This window comes from Hylobates moloch, unplaced genomic scaffold (genome assembly GCF_009828535.3).
Source record: "Hylobates moloch isolate HMO894 unplaced genomic scaffold, HMol_V3 SCAFFOLD_22, whole genome shotgun sequence".
Lineage (NCBI taxonomy): Eukaryota > Metazoa > Chordata > Mammalia > Primates > Hylobatidae > Hylobates > Hylobates moloch.
The window spans coordinates 19264830-19284707 of NW_026652297.1; the positions used below are offsets into that span (position 1 = coordinate 19264830).

Sequence of the window (19878 nt, forward strand, 5' to 3'; positions counted from 1 at the left end):
CCTGAGGCATGGGTCTGATCCTTTCCTAGATATGTGACCACAGGAAGGCTACATCTCTCTCAGAAACTCAGTTTCCTCAATTAGAAAATAGGAATAAGCTAACTACCCAACAGGGTTTGTAAGACAAAATACCATCATGTATGTGAGAGGCTGTATTTAGTCTGTTCTCACACTGCTGATAATGACATACCTGAGGCTGGATAATTTATAAAGAAAAAGAGGTTTAATGGACTCACAGTTCCACATGGCTGGAAAGGCCTCACAGTCATGGTGGAAGGTCAAAGCCATGTCTTACATGGCAGCAGGCAAGAGAGAATGAGAGCAAAGTGAAAAAGGAAACCCCTTATAAAATCATCAGATTTCGTGAGACTTATTCATTACCATGAGAACAGTATTGAGGAAACCGCCCCATGATTCAATTATCTCCCACCATGTCCCTCCCATAACACATGGGAATTATGGGAGTTACAATTCAAGATGAAATTCAGGTGGGGACACAGCCAAACCATATCAGAGGCCTTAGCATCTTGTCTCAATAGATTACTTAAAATCAATCACAATCTGTCATGTAACATGTTATAGACACACAACCCAGAGAACAAAACTGCTGCCCTTATATTTATCATCTGCCTTAAGACTAATAAGAAGGAATTACACACATACCAGAATCTCTGGGACACATTCAAAGCAGTGTGTAGAGGGAAATTTATAGCACTAAATGCCCACAAGAGAAAGCAGGAAAGATCCAAAATTGACACCCTAACATCACAATTAAAAGAACTAGAAAAGCAAGAGCAAACACATTCAAAAGCTAGCAGAAGGCAAGAAATAACTAAAATCAGAGCAGAACTGAAGGAAATAGAAAAGCCCTTCAAAAAATTAATGAATCCAGGAGCTGGTTTTTTGAAAAGATCAACAAAATTGATAGACCGCTAGCAAGACTAATAAAGAAGAGAGAAGAATCAAATAGATGCAATAAAAAATGAAAAAGGGGTTATCACCACCGATCCCACAGAAATACAGTCTGCCATCAGAGAATACTACAAACACCTCTACGCAAATAAACTAGAAAATCTAGAAGAAATGGATAAATTCCACGACAAATACACCCTCCCAAGACTAAACCAGGAAGAAGTTGAATCTCTGAATAAACCAATAACAGGCTCTGAAATTGTGGCAATAATCAATAGCTTACCAACCAAAAAGAGTCCAGGACCTGATGGATTCACAGCTGAATTCTACCAGAGGTACAAGGAGGAACTGATACCATTCCTTCTGAAACTATTCCAATCAATAGAAAAAGAGGGAATCCTCCCTAACACATTTTATGAGGCCAGCATCGTCCTGATACCAAAGCCTGGCAGAGACATAACCAAAAAAGAGAATTTCAGACCAATATCCTTGATGAACATTGATGCAAAAATCCTCAATAAAATACTGGCAAACCGAATCCAGCAGCACATCAAAAAGCTTATACACCATGATCAAGTGGGCTTCATCCCTGGGATGCAAGGCTGGTTCAACATACGCAAATCAATAAATGTAATCCAGCATATAAACAGAACCAAAGACAAAAACCACATGATTATCTCAATAGATGCAGAAAAGGCCTTTGACAAAATTCAACAACCCTTCATGCTAAAAACTCTCAATAAATTAGGTATTGATGGGACATATCTCAAAATAATAAGAGCTGCCTATGACAAACCCACAGCCAACATCATACTGAATGGGCAAAAACTGGAAGCATTCCCTTTGAAAACTGGCACAAGACAGAGATGCCCTCTCTCACCACTCCTATTCAACATAGTGCTGGAAGTTCTGGCCAGAGCAATCAGGCAGGAGAAGGAAATAAAGGGTATTCAATTAGGAAAAGAGGAAGTCAAATTGTCCCTGTTTGCAGATGACATGATTGTATATCTAGAAAACCCCATTGTGTCAGCCCAAAATCTCCTTAAGCTGATTAGCAACTTCAGCAAAGTCTCAGGATACAAAATTAATGTACAAAAATCACAAGCATTCTTGTACACCAATCACAGACAAACAGAGAGCCAAATCATGAGTGAACTCCCATTCACAATTGCTTCCAAGAGAATAAAATACCTAGGAATCCAACTTACAAGGGATGTGAAGGACCTCTTCAAGGAGAACTACAAGCCACTGCTCAATGAAATAAAAGAGGATACAAACAAATGGAAGAACATTCCATGCTCATGGGTTGGAAGAATCAATATCGTGAAAATGGCCATACTGCCCAAGCTAATTTATAGATTCAATGCCATCCCCATCAAGCTACCAATGACTTTCTTCACAGAATTGGAAAAATCTACTTTAAAGTTCATATGGAACCAAAAAAGAGCCCGCATCGCCAAGTCAATCCTAAGCCAAAAGAACAAAGCTGGAGGCATCACGCTACCTGACTTCAAACTATACTACAAGGCTACAATAACCAAAATAGCATGGTACTGGTACCACAACAGAGACATAGATCAATGGAACAGAACAGAGCCCTCAGAAATAATGCCGCATATCTACAACTATCTGATCTTTGACAAACCTGACAAAAACAAGCAATGGGGAAAGGATTCCCTATTTAATAAATAGTGCTTGGAAAACTGGCTAGCCATATGTAGAAAGCTGAAACTGGATCCCTTCCTTACACCTTATACAAAAATTAATTCAAGATGGATTAAAGACTTACATGTTAGACCTAAAACCATAAAAACCCTAGAAGAAAACCTAGGCAATACCATTCAGGACATAGGCATGGGCAAGGACTTCATGTCTAAAACAACAAAAGCAATGGCAACAAAAGCCAAAATTGACAAATGGGATCTCATTAAACTAAAGAGCTTCTGCACAGCAAAAGAAACTACCATCAGAGTGAACAGGCAACCTACAGAATGGGAGAAAATTTTTGCAACCTACTCATCTGACAAAGGGCTAATATCCAGAATCTACAATGAACTCAAACAAATTTACAAGAAAAAAACAAACAACCCCATCAAAAAGTGGGCGAAGGACATGAACAGACACTTCTCAAAAGAAGACATTTATGCAGCCAAAAAACACATGAAAAAATGCTCATCATCACTGGCCATCAGAGAAATGCAAATCAAAACCACAGTGAGATACCATCTCACACCAGTTAGAATGGCCATCATTCAAAAGTCAGGAAACAACAGGTGTTGGAGAGGATGTGGAGAAATAGGAACACTTTTACACTGTTGGTGGGACTGTAAACTAGTTCAACCACTGTGGAAGTCAGTGTGGCGATTCCTCAGGGATCTAGAACCAGAAATACCATTTGACCCAGCCATCCCATTACTGGGTATATACCCAAAGGATTATAAATCATGCTGCTATAAAGACACATGCACACGTATGTTTATTGCGGCACTATTCACAATAGCAAAGACTTGGAACCAACCCAAATGTCCAACAATGATAGACTGGATTAAGAAAATGTGGCACATATACACCATGGAATACTATGCAGCCATAAAAAATGATGAGTTCATGTCCTTTGTAGGGACGTGGATGAAACTGGAAAACATCATTCTCAGTAAACTATCGCAAGGACAAAAAACCAAACACCACATGTTCTCACTCATAGGTGGGAACTGAACAATGAGAACTCATGGACACAGGAAGGGGAACATCACACTCTGGGGACTGTTGTGGGTTGGGGGGAGAGGGGAAGGACAGCATTAGGAGATATACCTAATGCTAAATGACGAGTTAATGGGTGCAGCAAACCAACACGGCACATGGATACATATGTAACAAACCTGCACATTGTGCACATGTACCCTAAAACCTAAAGTATAATAATAATAAAAAATAAAAATAAAAATTACTTAAAAGCAAGTTAGAAAATCTCACTTTAACATTAAGGAGTTTTGGCAGTATTATAAAGAGGTACTGGATACCTTGACTGAGTAACTTCATAATAATAATAGCTAATATCTCATGAAGTATTTTATTAAATTCTGAGCATTATTCTAATTACTTTATATTGATTACTTCATTTAATCCTCAAAACCACTCTATCAGGTAGAAACCATTATTCTCCCACTTTAAAGATTAGGAAACTGAGGCACAGAGAAGGTTAGTAATTTGAACAAGGTCATGCAATCCGCAAGTTATAAAGATAGATGCAAGCAATCTGATTTCCAACCCTATATTCTAACTGCCAAAGATGGATATTCTGAGACTGGAAAAATTGTATTTCCTGACCTAGGAGCTGTTTGCCATATAGTATTTTATTCATGTGGTTCTAAATCTGTTTTATTTTCTTAAAAAACATTTCTAAGTGACAATATTAGTAGCTAATGCTTTGACCAAAAATTGAGCACTGTATTTTGCATATCATGTGTTTTGCAACCATAGGCCCAGAATGAAGGCTCTGTAATGTTGCAATAATATCTGTTACAGTTGTTTATGACAGTGGCTCAGAAGGTAGTAGAAATTATATTTTCAATTTGTGGTAGGAGGTGCTGTTGTTTTCCAGATTCCGTTGGAAAAAAATGGGGAAACGGTATAAGCAAAGTTTTTATTTTGGCATTCTGAATCCCCCCTTTAGCTGTATTTTTCTCAAAATGTATTTGTTTTTCTCTTCATGTATTTGTCTCCTAAATTATCTCTCTCTAGTCCTTTCTCTTTATCTCTTCCTCCTCTTTATCTCATCCCTTTTTTTGCCTGGCCCCATACCTGTACCCTACTAGTTCCCTTCTCCTTGCCTCTCTCTCCTAATATCAAATTGGAGAGCACTTCTTACTGCTTTTATTTATTGAATATTATGACACATAATCTTTATTAAAATGGTTGAATGGATTTAAGTGGCTGAATGGATTGAATATTATGATATATTGCATAATCTTTGTTAAAAATGGTTGAATGGATTTTTGGAGTGAATCATCTTCACTCCAAAAATCATCTCCTCTAGCTGAGTCTTCACTCAGTTAGGTGCCCTTTGGTAGACTTTTATTTTAGTAGCTGCATGGTTCTCAGTTAATACAAGCTTCTGTAACTCATGGAAGTTTGGGATTGGAAGGTAAGAAGAAAAGAAGGTATGTATGTACATTGTCCAAAGCTTTCCACTTTATCCTCAAATGCCTCTTGCGTTTTATTCCTCTCTTGCAGACACCCAACACTGAAAGCACATGTCAGGGGTGTTTCTTGACCTATGGCCCATATAAGGCTTAATCTTGCTATAGTTAAAGAGATCTACTACAAAGGCATAGGGCATATACTCAGAGAGACCTCACCACTTAAGAAAGAATGTGTCCTCAGAGGCTAAAAGTAGCTAGAAAGATTATCCCCTAAGCCCAGGATCTTTGGTTCTGATCCCCAAAACTAAGTCAGTCTTTACAAATTTGTATTTGCATTCAATTTGTGAATATGACCCCAAAATATGATTACCAGACAGAAAAGTATATAAAAAATCCCATTCTCTCTGCTAAAGAGATACTTGCATTTTTTAATTCAATAGCTGTATACAAAGCCCTCCTCAGTGTGCAATGTGGTGTGTGCCATCTCCCAATCCCCGAATAAGTGCAGCGTACTCCAACTCTTCCCCCATCAACATGGTCCAGATCAGATTCTCCAAATTCCATAGGGCCCTGCCTGCCTCTGGACCTTGAAAAGCCAGACTTACCACAAATAGCTATTATAATAACCCTGGTCCCCGTGTCCCCAGCTTCACCTTATAAGACTTTCTTTCCTCTCTGGGAGAGTCCAATCAGTACCTTAAACAGTTCCATGGCTTCTGACGGGGAGCATCACATACCTGTTGGTTTGTTCTGTAAGCAGGCTGGGATCCCTCATGCCTGATTTCTTTCTCTGGTCTTTCTAATGCTATTTCTTCTTCCTCCTCATCACTCTCTTCACAGTAGGAATCAAATGCATCAGTGTAGTACTCTTCAGCCACAAGTGGGTCTTCTGGGATCTCTGAAATAATGAACAAACGACAGTCAGATACTACCAGTTATTAAAATTATAGTGAGGTAAGAATACCGTATATTTTCACAGGGATGTATATTTTGCTTGCACTGACAAAGCTTCCATGGAGTGTAGAGCTGAATCTCAGCTTCCTGAAAGTATTTGGTTGAATGTAATAAACACCCAGCAAAATAAAACCAGTAGAGGAAAGGAGGAACATTTCCATTAGCAACTACCTTTTGAAGGTAAGAAAAAAATCATTAAACAAGAATAAATAATATGCTTTAACATTTTGACATTTGGAGGCATGAATCCTTATTAAAAATGAGGAAATTTAAGAGCAAAGGTAGGACAAGATATCCTGGCTGAAGGGTCCTATTACACAACACACATAAAGTTTTTAGCATAGGAAGTTGGAGCAAAACTACCACAGCATTTTTCCTAGCTACTTCTTTTTTTAAAAATGTTACTGGTAAGACCAAACAAGATGAATAGGATATATAGCACCATCATTTTGGCAAGCTGGGAAAAACACAATTCTTTTCTAACAGGTAATGATGGCTTTTGAGATGGAGTTCACTGTGGTGGGTCGTACTTACTCAACCTTACATTCAGCACTTATTTTAAAAAAGAATACCCACTTAAGCTGATGACAATAAGCATCTACCCAAGCTACTTGATGCAACACTGTTAGTAACTAGAATAAAGTTGGTGTTTATAACAATCTTCAGTGAAGAAAGGCCATGAATGGATCACAAGAAAGCATAACAATATAAACTCTAATTTACTAATGGGGGCCTAGAAATAAAGAACTACCCAAACAACTACCCTTGGGCCAAGGGAGGAGAAAATTATAATACTCAGCTGCAGCAAAACAGTAGGCATTTTAGACTTTGCACCATACTCAGACTTAAAATTAAAATTTTTCTTCCAAATTGTAACACATTATTTTTCAATCTATTGTTGCTATTTCTGGTCTAGTGGGAAAAATATAAAATTTGGGGTCAGAAAATCAAGGCTAGAATCTAGCTCTTCCACCTTTTAGATGAAAATTTGTGCAAGAGACTTAAACTCACAGAGCTCCAATTTCTGTGATAAAATTAACATAAGTGTAATCTAGTAGAGTGGCTGCTGAGATTTAGTAATAGAATTCTCACGAAAGCATCGGTATGCAGGGAAGTTTCATACAAATGTTCACTCAATTTCCATGTCTGTACAAATGGGCTTTTCATTAAATGAGTCCAGAATCCTTTGAAAGTAAAATACTTAATGGATGTAGAATTCCCTGGAAATAGAAGATGTTAAAATGTGTTTGTTATCTATGGTTTCCCACTAAAACATAAAAGGCTGCTGTACAGTAGAATAAAAATTAGCTCAAAAGACAAAAATTACATATATTCAAAATTGCCTTTGCCAGTTCCTTAGAAAGCAGTGTACTAGGGATCTCATACCTTCTCTCAGCAATTTCAACCCAGTGGATTATTTTTTTCACATCAGTTCAGATCACTGATTTTCAGCTGAGCATCAGATGAGATAGAATACTGTTATGGAGAAGCCATAGTTTTTATTATTTTTATTATTTATATTGAAATAATATATATTATTTTTATTAAACGTGGCTTCTAGTCATTATATCAAGAAGACACCTGCACGTGGCTGTATGTACACGTATATATATAACATACCTATACACATATGTACATTCATATAGAACTTCAATACCTTTTGCATACAAGTGGTTTTTGGTTACATGGGTGATTTTGTAGTGGTGAAGTCTGAGATTTTAGTGCACCCTCACCGAGTAGTATACACTGTACCCAACATGTAGTTTTTTATCCCTTACCTCCCTCCCACCCTCCTCCCTTCTGAGTCTCCAAAGTCCATTATACCACTCTGCATGCCTCTGTGTACCCATAGCTTAGCTCCCACTTATAAGTGAGAACATATGGTATTCGGTTTTCCATTCCTGAGTTACTTCACTTAGAATAATGGCCTTCAGCTCCATCCAAGTTGCTGCAAAAGACAGTATTTCATTCTTTTGTTAATGGCTGAGTAGTATTGCATGGTGTATATATGCCACGTTTTCTTTATCCACTCATCAGTGATGGGCAGTTATGTTGGTTCCATATCCTTGCAATTGTGAATTGTGTTGTGATAAACATAAACATGCAGGTATCTTTTTGCTATAATGACTAGAAGCCATGTTTAATAAAAATCTTCATTTTACTTACACTGAGAATGACAAGAGAATCACAGCATGAGAAGTGTATGAAAACTAAAATCCCCTGAGAGATCTCCAGTTCTGCCATCAAGTAGGGGCATGTGCTTGCTGAGTGGAATGAAAGACAGAACCATATGATATCTTCCTTCTCTTGCCCACCCTCAACTCTCCCTGAATCTCTGTGTCTCTTTCTCTGAGTTGTCCATTCTCCCTCTTTCCCCACTCTCTTTTATTTCCTCTCCCTCTCCTTGAGTCTCTTTGTCCCTTTGACAGTTATTCATTCTCTCACTCATTCATATTTTTCCCTCTCGCTCTCTCATTTTTTCTTTATCTTCATTCCTTCTTGTCCACTCCCTTGGCTTTCAAACTATGACATGGTAAGAAATATCATTTACATTGTTGCCCAGTGCACAGAAATATGCTTATATATGTATATAAATATCTTTATAGTCGAAACAAAAGTTTCATACATCAAGACCTACTTACCCAAACTACATATGACACACTCTGGTGTTTTTCATTCTGTTCAATTTTTTTTTTATGCTGGTTGCAACTCACTAAACTGACCTCTCAACCTGCAGTTTGAAAAACACCCCAACCTAGCTAGAGAGGCCAACATTCAGAAACAATCCTTTAGAATGCTGGCTTTGGCATAAAAACAAAATCTGCATTTAAATCAAGCCTTTAGCAATAGCTCTGTAACATTGTGTTATTTAAGCTTCCTGCACTTCAGTTTTCTCATCTATAAAATAAAGATGATAATATTCATCTCATGGAATTGTTGTGAACATTACATAGTATAATGGATGCAAAGTATGTATCAAACAAATGTTAGTTACTATTGGAAATAATAAGGCAAACACTCAGTAGTTTTTCCGGTAATACCCAACACCAGGAAGAAATAACAGTCATGCATCACTTAACAATGAGGATATGTTCTGAGGAATATGTCATTCAGGTGATTTCACCATTGTGTGAACATCATAGAGTGCACTTATTACAAACCTAGATGGTATAATCTACTACACATCTATGTTTATATGGTATAGCCTATTGCTCCTAGGCCACAACCCTGTACAGCATGTTACTACACTGAATACTGTAGACAATTGTAATACAGTGGTAAGTATTTGTGTATCTTAACATTAAAAATGTAGAGTAAAAATATAGTATAAAAGATTTTTTAAATGGCACATCTGTACAGGGCTGTTACCATGAATGGAGCATGCAGACCTGGAAGTTGCTCTGGGTGAGTCAGTGAGTGAGTGGTGAGTGAATGTGAAGGCCTAGAACATTACTGTACACTACTACAGACTTATAAACACTGGACACTTAGGCTACACTACATTTATAAAAAATGTTTTCCTTTCTTCAGTAATAAAATAAGCAGCTTACTGTACGTTTTTTAAACTTCTTGACTCTATTGTAGTAACACTTAGCTTAAAACACAAACACATTGTACAGCTGTACGAAAATATTTTCTTTTTTTAATATCTCTCCTAACTAGGAGATAGTCAATAAGCATTTTTTCTTTCTTCTTCTTTTTCAACTATTTTGTTAAAAATAAGACACAAACACACACATTAGTCTACTGCTACACAGTGTCAGGATCACTGATACCACTGTCTTCCACCTCCACATCTTGTCCCACTGGAAGGTCTCTGGGGCAGTGACACACACGGAGCCTCCATCTACTGTGATAACAGTGCCTTCTTCTGAAATACCTCCCGAAGTACCTGCCCAAGGCTGTTTTATAGTTCATTTTTTTTTAGTAAGTAGAAGGAGTACACTTTAAAATAATGATTAAAAAGTATGGCAAGCCAGGCATGGTGGCTCACTCCTATAATCCCAGCACTTTGGCAGACCGAGGCAGGCAGATCACCAGAGGTCAGGAGTTCGAGAACAGCCTGGGCAATATAGAGAAACCAAATCTTTACCAAAAATACAAAAAATTAGCTGGGTGTGGTGGTGCACACCTGTGGTCCCAGCTAACTGGGAGGCTGAAGTGGGAAGATCACTTCAGCCTGGAAGGTAGAGGATGCAGTGAGCCGAGATCGTGCCACTGCACTCCAGACTGGGTGACAGAGTGAGACCACACCTCAAAAAAAAAAAAAAAGTATAGTAAATACATAAAGTAGTAACAGTCATTTGTTATCATTATACTGTACATAAATATATGCATTACACTTTTATATGACTGGCAGTGTAGTAGGTTTATTTACCCAGCATCACCACAAGTATGTGAGTGGCTATGTTGCTCTGCAATGTTATGATGGCTATGATAGCACTAGGGGTTGGGAATTTTTCAGCTTCATTAATGGGACCACCATTGTACATGCAGTCTGTCATTGACCAAAAGATTGTTATGCAGTGTATGACTGTATTAGAAAATTGCAAATATATACCCAAGTTTAAAATATTTATTTATTTTAAATAGAATAACTTCTCAAAATCCATACTGAACCCAACTGAAATGGGCAATATGGAACCTTGCCTCTCTCTGGTTTCCTTTCTGTGGACTCCACAGGAACCCACAGGCATTTCACCACACTGTTCACCTCCCACTGTCCTTCCTGTCCACTGATTCCATCAAGGTTTCCTTCAAGCAGCTCAGAAGAAACCTCTGCAAGGGGGGTTGACAAATATGTTCTGTAAAGGGCTAGATAGTAAAAAAAATTTAGGTTTTGCAGATTACATGGTCTCTGTCACAACTACCAAACTCTGCCTTTGTAGTGTGAAAACAGACAATACATAAATGAATGAGTGTGGCTATGTCCCAATAAAACTTTATTTACAAACATAGGCAGCGGACCAAGTCATATCTCCACAACACAGACAAATCTTTCTTTTGTTAAAATACCAAGTTCCTCTTCCCAAAACGTAGCTCATTGTGTACAGACAGCCTTAGTCCCTTTCCCTCTCCTACCTAGGATTTCCTCCTAGAATGGGAAGAAGGAAAGAAGTGGCCAGGGAAAAGTGCCATTCTGCCACCTAAGTTGTGAAACAAACTGGAATGAATCTGTCTCCAGTATTTCTTAAGTAAGCGCCACTGATTTGGTGCTGCCCACAAAAGGACTCATTTTCATTTTCAAAGGGAAAAGTCAAAAGAAATGGGAAGTCCATTCTAACTGTGTTTGTCAAGCCTCATGTTTTTCATACATAGACCCCATTTGAAGCTTGTTAGCCTAAGGTTCCTTTCTCCTGTCACTAAGGGGAAAAGAGTCTGATAAATAGCTTTAATTTCCTTGCTCTCTGAAGTCAGCCTCATAATGGGTACACTGGAGTGGCATTCCAGATCTTCTGTATGCTGGGCAAGCAGTAACAGAACATGTTTATGAAGGAATTCAATAATGGCTGCACGAGTTTGGACACAGATGTTTCAAATCCATGCTGGAAAAATGAAGACATCACCCTGTTCCAGGAAAATGATGGCCTTTATCAGATCCTTCAATTAAGACCCAAATAAATGCCTTTCTCTAAGACTTGTGTGAGCATCAGGATCACCTGTGGGCTTGTTAAAACGGATCTTTGGGTCCCACCCCAAGACTTGTTGATTCAGTAGGTCTGGTGTGGTACCTGAGAATCTGCATTACTCACAAGTTCCCAGGTGATGCTGATGCTGCTAATTTGGAGGCTGCACTCTCAGAATCACTGCTCTAGAACCGGACTAGTTCAAATAAGAGTATACACTATAATAAAATCTAAAAGATTTTATACTATTTCTACATATTTCAACATTTGTATGTTAAAGACAAAACGTAAACATAAGAAAAACTTTACCTTAGAAGAGCTCAAGTTGCTGTGCTATTAGTTGTCTAAATTACTTACAATCTCCATGGAGGTATAAGTAATTGAACTACTCCCATTTTGTTGATAGAAAAGAACAAAGCTAAGGGTGAGCAGCCCAAAGTTATAATCTTTATATTTGTGTGCATTTTACAGTTTAAAAAGCACGTTGATATACATTTGATACCACAAAAATTTGATACCATTTGATAGCACAAAGATACCATTTGATCTTTGCAACAACTCTTCAATGTAGACTAGAATGATATTTTTCTGCCCACTTTTCAGATAGGAAAAGTAAGGTTCACACAAGCTAATGACCAACCGAAGATCACACTGCTGCATCTGAATCCCCTTTCTTTCACTGAATAAGTCTATTTATGGTTAGTTAGGAATTTTCATCTTTGCTAGCAAAACCATTTCATAAAGGTCACGATTATCTTTCTTGTAGCTCTGAAAGATATTAGACAACAAGGGATAGACTTTTGACTTACGAGATAGAAAAACTGAAGCTTAGTCATCCTGGTAAGTTGTCTTAAGGGAGCTGGGAGAATCCGATTCAGCCTGAGCCTAGTTCTCACTACCATCTATCTCAGATGTGCCAAACTTGAGTGTGCCTCAGAATCAGCTGGAAGGCTTGTTAAAACAGATTCCTGCTCCCACACCCAGTGTTTCTGATTCAGTAGGTCTGGAATGGGGCCTGAGATTCTGCATTTCTAACTATGCCACTCGTCTGGAAACACACTTTGAGAACTATTGCTCTATCTTATAGAACCTTCGAGGAGAAAATGACATATAGATGCAACTGTTAAATGAGAAACTCCCTGTCACTTCATCTACTGCATTAGCTCTTTAAAATTCTAAAAAGATCCAGATATACATTAACAATTTTTTAAAAAAGAGTGTTTTCATAAAACAGGAACTTTGCCTGAAGAGAAAACCAAGTTTCCTCTAAAGGAACTTAGTTCTTTTTAGACATTTAGAAGATCTCAGCCTGTGGGCCCACCACCATCCCAAATGGTTTTAACCATTAGAATGCCTTAAGCAAATCCACGTGACAGGCTTGCCAGAATGGTTCTTAAAGGGTGGTCCCCAGAATAGCAAGAACAACATCACCGGGGCTCTTATTAGAAATAAAAATTTCCAAATTTGCCTATATCTCCAACCTACTGAATCAGAAACTGGGATGAAGGTCCAGCAATGTGTGTTTTGACAAGCTCTTCAGGTGATCCTGATGCACCCTTAAGTTTGAAAACCACTAATTCAGCACAATGACTGGCACTTTATGTCTGCTGAAATAAAAATCCCTTCTAATATTCCAGGTAGATGGTAAGCTCCAGGAGGGCAGAGGCCGCACCCATCCTGCTCACCATGGTATCCCCAACACATGATTCAAAGCAGACACCCAAAACTTCTTGCTGAATAAATGAGTACATAAATCTCTAAGAGATAAGGAGTTTCAAATTGCCACATAGTATCATGTACAAAGAATTAACTAATCTTTTGGGAGAGTAGCATGGAGAGGGGAAGCTGAGGAGAGGAAGGAGATACAGATGTTTTTCCTAAGACCCCCACCCCTTTCCTCTTTTTCACATACTTTGAACTTATATCTCAGATGTAGTCATACCTTTGAACTGCAAAAAATGTCTTCATCATACTAAAACTTCCGGCTACAACCTGCAGGCCCACTCAGTCAAGTCCCAGAACTCAGTCAAGAGGACCCAGAGTGTGATAGCAAATGCTGTTAGGCTGGAGCTTTCTCCAGGTGGCCTAGATTCTGCCCCAGACCCTGCCTCTCTCTGCGTATCTAATCATAGTTCAGCATTAAAGTCTGTGGAGCTGGCTGTCATGGGGAAGACAGAGGGTGGGTGGTGGGAGCCCTCAGCAGAAGGCAGCTACCAAAAGATGTCCATCTCTATTTTTCCTTTCTTTTCTAGTTTTCTGAAGAGGGTAATGACTTTATTACACCAAGCCAGAAAATACTGAACAAAGGCTATTATAAGGCTCTCATAGGGACAAACTGATTTATTCTTATATCTCAATGTGGCCTCTATGAAGACCATATTCATTCATTACAAGTTGGGAGTGGCAGTGCTTAGAATGATAGTTATTTATATTGACATGGCAGCCATCAAAGCATTTCTTAATTTCCCAAAAATGACATTTGTGGGTGTGAAAAACTGCTCAAATTCATTTTTTAATAAAAACATTAAAAATACAAATATTATTTTCTCATATGTATAGGAAACCTATGATTAATATGCTACAACGTCCCCAAAACCATAAGGTTTTTTTTTTACCTTTTACATATGGTAAAAGTCAATACTTTAAGACACACAGACATAGGCATTGTGCTGAGCTGCCTCAATTTCCCCCAGAAGCTCCATTTTGTATAAGGTAAGCACAATTTAGATGAAAACAAAACAAACAAAAAAACAAAAAGAAATTGAAGTCAAAGTTAACTGGTGACATCTGCTGCTTCTGAGAAAAACTGCCTTCCACCAGAAGTGATGATACAAAGTAGTGACTAGGAGGACCAGCTGTAGGGTCAGATGGCAATCAAATTCTGCCTCCGTTGCTTATTGGCTGTGTGACCTCAGGTGGGCTACTTCACTTCTCTGGGTCACGGTGTTCTCATTTGTAAGTGGGTGTAGTGGCTACTATAAATGTCCCACCCAAATTCCCTTCCCAGACACACTCCAAAGTATAATTGGCACACCCTCGTCTGTTAGCTGCTGTGCATGTTGGCTGCTGTATTAAGTCAGCTAGAGCTGTCATGAGAAGATACCACAGACTGGGTGATTTAAACAATAGAAATTTATTTCCCAGAGTTCTGGAGGTTGGAGAATAAGGGGCCAGCAGGGTTGGATTCCTCTGAGGCCTTTCTCCTTGGCTTCCCTCTTGCTGCTTCTTCGCAAGGTCATCCTCTGTGCATGCATACCCTGCTGTCCCTGTGTCCTAATCTCTTCTTCTTCTTTTTTTTTTTTTTTGTATACTTTAAGTTTGGGGATACATGTGCAGAACATGCAGGTTTGTTACATGGGTACACACATGCCGTGATGGTTTGCTGCACCCATCAACCCATCATCCACATTAGGTATTTCTCCTAATGCTATCCCTCCCTTAGTCCCCCAACCCCTGACAGGCCCTGGTGTGTGATGTTCCCCTCCCTGTGTCCATGTGTTCTCATTGTTCAACTCCCACTTATGAGTGAGAACATGCGGTGTTTGGTTTTCTGTTCTTGTGTTAGTTTGCTGAGAATGATGGTTTCTTGCTTCATCCATGTCCCTGCAAAGGATGTGAACCCATCCTTTTTTATGGCTGCATAGTATGCCATGGTGTATATGTGCCACATTTTCTTTATCCAGTCTATCGTTTTGGGGCATTTGGGCTGCTTCCAAGTCTTTGCTATTGTGAATAGTGCTGCAATAAACATACATGTGCATGTGTCTTTACAGTAGAATGATTTATAATTCTTTGGGTATATACCCAGTAATGGGATTTCTGGGTCAAATGGTATTTCTGGTTCTAGATCCTTGATGAATCACCACACTGTCTTCCACAATGGCTGAACTAATTTATACTCCCACCAACAGTGTAAAAGCTTTCCTATTTCTCCACATCCTCTCCAGCAACCCTATCAAAAAGTGGGCAAAGGATATGAACAGACACTTCTCAAAAGAAGACATTTATGTGACCAACAAACACATGAAAAAAGCTCATCATCACTGGTCATTAGAGAAACACAAATGAAAACCACAATGAGATACCATCTCACGCCAGTTAAAATGGCGATCATTGAAAAGCCTCATCTCCTCTTCTTATGAGGATACAGAGCCCACCCTATCAGCCTCATTTTAATTTAACCCCCTCTCTAAAAGCCATGTCTTCAAATACAGTCATGTTCTGAAATACTGGGGGTTAGGGCTTCAACATATGGTTTTTAGGGGGGACTCAGTGAAGCCTACAACAGTTGCTGACAGCACACAGATACTCTATTCTCCACAGAATTGTTCTTGGATCAAAGAAGCCCTCCTTACTGAAAAGATGATGCCACATCTCTGCCCCAGGGGCAGTCCTGGCCAATGACTGAGTGACTTAAGGTAGAACCATCTTTGTGGTGTTACTCATGCCCCAGAGCTCCCTGTGCGAGCAGACTGAGGCTAGTCTCCAGCTGAGACCACATCCTTGCTCAGCTCCTTTTATCTGGACACAGCCCCTAACCCCACACCAAACCCTATACACACACCCACATCCTTAGAGCTCTCCACAGTAAGATACATGCACCAGATACCCATCTCAGGCTGTGCTTCTAAGGAACCCATCTAAAGACTTGGACATTGTAATAAAAATATCTTGATTCATGGTTACAAAACAAAATATAAAAGATATGTGACACTATACAGTAAGATAAACATTCCTTAAAGGAAAATAGTCAGGTGCCAGCAAAGTCACATTCTTTTGTTTTTTCTTTTATGAGGAAAACAGGTTTATTTGGCTTGTAGTTCTGCAGGCTGTACCAGAAGCATGGCACCAGAATCTGCTTCTGGTGAGGGACCTCAGGGAGCTTCAAATCATGGCAGAAGGCAAAGGGGAGCAGGTTTCACATGGTGAGAGAGGGAACAAGAGGGAGGGGAGGAAGTGACAGGCTTCTTTTTACAGTTAGATCTCATGGTAACAATATGAGCGAGGACAGCATCTAGATGTTCATGAGGGATCTGTCTTTATGACCCAGACACGTTCCACTGGGCTCCGCCTCCAATACTGGGGATCAAATTTCAACATGAGATTTGGAGGGGACAAACATCCAAACTACACATGCTATTTTCACTCACATTTTATTGGCCAAAGCAAGTCATGCACACGTATGTTTATGCAGCACTATTCACAATAGCAAAGAGTTGGAACCAACCCAAATGTCCAACAACGATAGACTGGATTAAGAAAATGTGGCACATATACACCATGGAATACTATGCAGCCATAAAAAATGATGAGTTCATGTCCTTTGTAGGGACATGGATGAAGCTGGAAACCATCATTCTCAGTAAACTATCGCAAGGACAAAAAACCAAACACTGCATGTTCTCACTCATAGGTGGGAACTGAACAACGAGAACTCATGGACACAGGAAGGGGAACATCACACTCTGGGGACTGTTGCGGGGTGAGGGGAGGGGGGAGGGACAGCATTGGGAGATATACCTAATGCTAAATGACGAGTTAATGGGTGCAGCAAAACAACATGGCACATGGATACATATGTAACAAACCTGCACATTGTGCAAATGTACCCTAAAACCTAAAGTATAATAATAATTAAAAAAAAAAAAAAAGACAGTCGGGGCCGGGCGCGGTGGCTCATACCTGTGGTCCCAGCACTTTGGGAGACCGAGGCAGGCAGATCACAAGGTCAAGAGATCGAGACCATCCTGGCTGATGCGGTGAAACCCCGTCTCTACTAAAAAAATACAAAAAATTAGCCAGGCGTGGTGGCAGGCACCTGTAGTCCCAGCTACTCGGGAGGCTGAGGCAGGAGAATGGCATGAACCTGGGAGGCGAAGCTTGCAGTGAGCCAAGATCACACTACTGCACTCCAGCCTGGTGACAGAGCTAGACTCCGTCTCAAAAAAAAAAAAGAACGTGGGGGTCAGGCACAGTGGCTCACATCTGTAATCCCAGCACTTTGGGAGTCTGAGGTGATAGGGTCGCTTGAGGCCGGAAGTTAGAGACCAACCTGGGCAACGTAGCAAGACCCCATCTCTATTACTAAATAAATAAATAGCTTTCCTGTCCCGGCCTGCGTGGCGTGGGCTTGTGGGTCTTTGAGACCTGAAAATTGAGAGTGTTTTCGCACCCCAGGGGCTGCTCCTGGCGACTCTGCGCTGTCACCATGCCACAGAACAAATATATTGAATTACACCGTAAATGCTATGGATACCGTTTGGATTATCATGAGAAAAAGAGAAGGAAAGTCGAGAGGCTCATGAACGTTCAAAGAAGGCAAAGAAAATGATTGGTCTGAAGGCTAAGCTTTACCATAAACAGCGCCGTGCTGAGAAAATACAAATGAAAAACACATTCTTTAATATTATAACTTTAATCCTCAGACCTTCAAGAAAATAATAGAGCCCACATCTGTGGCACTGCTAAAGTGAGTCCTTTGTCAGATATCGATTATATCTCAGATGACTAAATTTTTTTCTCTCTGGAGGTCTAGTCTCCTGGCCCTCTTCAAAGTCTTCTTAAAATGCTTCATCTTGCGTAATGTCCAGAACATGGTAGATGCTCCATAAAATGGCAGTTATTAATTTAGCAGGTAGAATGATTTGCTTTTATAATTGTTGTTGTGAGAATTTTTTTAAGAAACTGTATTTAGAAAAATACCTAACAAAAGTGCAGGGAAAGAAAATGATATGATCCCTTCTGCCAGGGAACAAGAGGAGGGCTTTGGCCCTATTCCAGAAAGGTGGAGAGAAAGAGAGTGGGAGGGGCCAGAGTGAGATGATGGCCGATCATGTGCTATGTAAAACGCCAAATTCACCCGAAACTTAGGATAACTGTACCATCTAGGTTTGTGGGAGTACACTCTATGATGTTTGCTCAATGACAAAATTGCCTAAGGACACATTTCTTAGAACACATCCCCGTTTTTAAGTGATGTGTGACTGTACACGTAAAGGGCCAACAGCATAGCTAGAGGAAAACACTTCCCAGGCAGAGGTCACCTGTCCTTCAGGATGACAGCTGAACTCACCCAACGAGATAAAAACCAGTCCTAAAACCCCAGCTTTCCATTCTCCTAGGAGCTTATAAGGATACCCAGTCTCTCCCTCCCCCATGCCTTCCCCAGCACCATTAAAGAAAAAAACTAACTCTTTTGATACTTTGCTGTTTGGGAAAAGGCATTTTATCCATCTCAAAACTTCAATTCAACATATGTTGTATTTTATTTTTTCCCTTTCAATTTTTAAAAGCAATCTCTCTCCCCACTGTGAACCATGAAATGGTTTATCAGAGTTATGCAGTGAGTCATCGGCTGGGCCTTGAACACTGTTTTCACAGTGTCCTAGTTCCCGGTGGCAGCAGTTAAGATTGCTCATTGGAGCTCAGAAGTCATAGAGAGGGAAGGGCACATTCTGAGACCCGCAATTGTTCCTTTCCCTGGTGAGTCATCCCTTTTATGATACCATGGGCCCCTGCTGGAGGTCCCAGAGAAGCTGTTACTCCACATGCCAAATGGCGGCTGCATCTCTATTTCATTACAAAGAGCTCCCTCTGCCCCCAAGGGAAGCAACTGTAATTTTCAATCACCATAACATTTAGTGGGACTGGAGGCGTGCAGCAGCATATTTGCTAAGAAATATTTTGAACCAATGTTCAAGCCAGAGAAGAATATGGACAGCCCCCAGTGAAATAAACACACTCATATTCTGAGGGGGAAATGAACACTCCAGGTATCTTTTAACACTCAGCTCTGCAATCATCTCTTATCTTCCATTGGCATCATGTCTTACACAGGCTGCTGCAAGCCTTGCCTAATGCACTTACCATGTGACTCTCCCCTTTCAATGATGCCCTCGCTGCCAATAAAATTGAGTATAAAATCTTGAGTTTGGCAGGCAAGACCTTTTATCATTTGCAACCCACATTCCCAGATCTGCCTCTTCTTACCAATGAATATGGTAGATCTCATTTAAAGGTATGTACCAAAAGACTCTGATTGGGCTGTCCTGGTCTGGGTCTAGGAAGCTTTATTTTTCTGATGCTTTCCAGATAGTTCTCATATGTACCTTCAGAATCCTGGCTTTCATAACCTGAACTCTGCATTTTTCCCTGAATTCACTCTTGCTTTCCCACTTCTACTCTTTAAAGTACCACTTCTTTTAGAATTGACCTAATATGGTAGACACTAGCCACTTGTGGCT

General features: G+C 39.8%; 1 protein-coding gene across 20 annotated transcripts in view; it reads right to left on the reverse strand.

Moving 5' to 3' along the window:
• The window catches only part of NEK11 (NIMA related kinase 11), a 334192-nt gene that overhangs the window by 127595 nt on the left and 186719 nt on the right, over positions 1-19878 (reverse strand). For 19 of the 20 annotated variants that reach the window (XM_058433714.1, XM_058433709.1, XM_058433710.1 and 16 more), the window contains one exon: positions 5792-5952. In XM_058433714.1, the coding sequence (XP_058289697.1) occupies positions 5792-5952 (161 nt within the window). Of the gene's footprint in view, positions 1-5791; positions 5953-17348; positions 17412-19878 lie in introns of those variants that run through there. The other variant, XM_058433726.1, reaches the window with a different exon arrangement.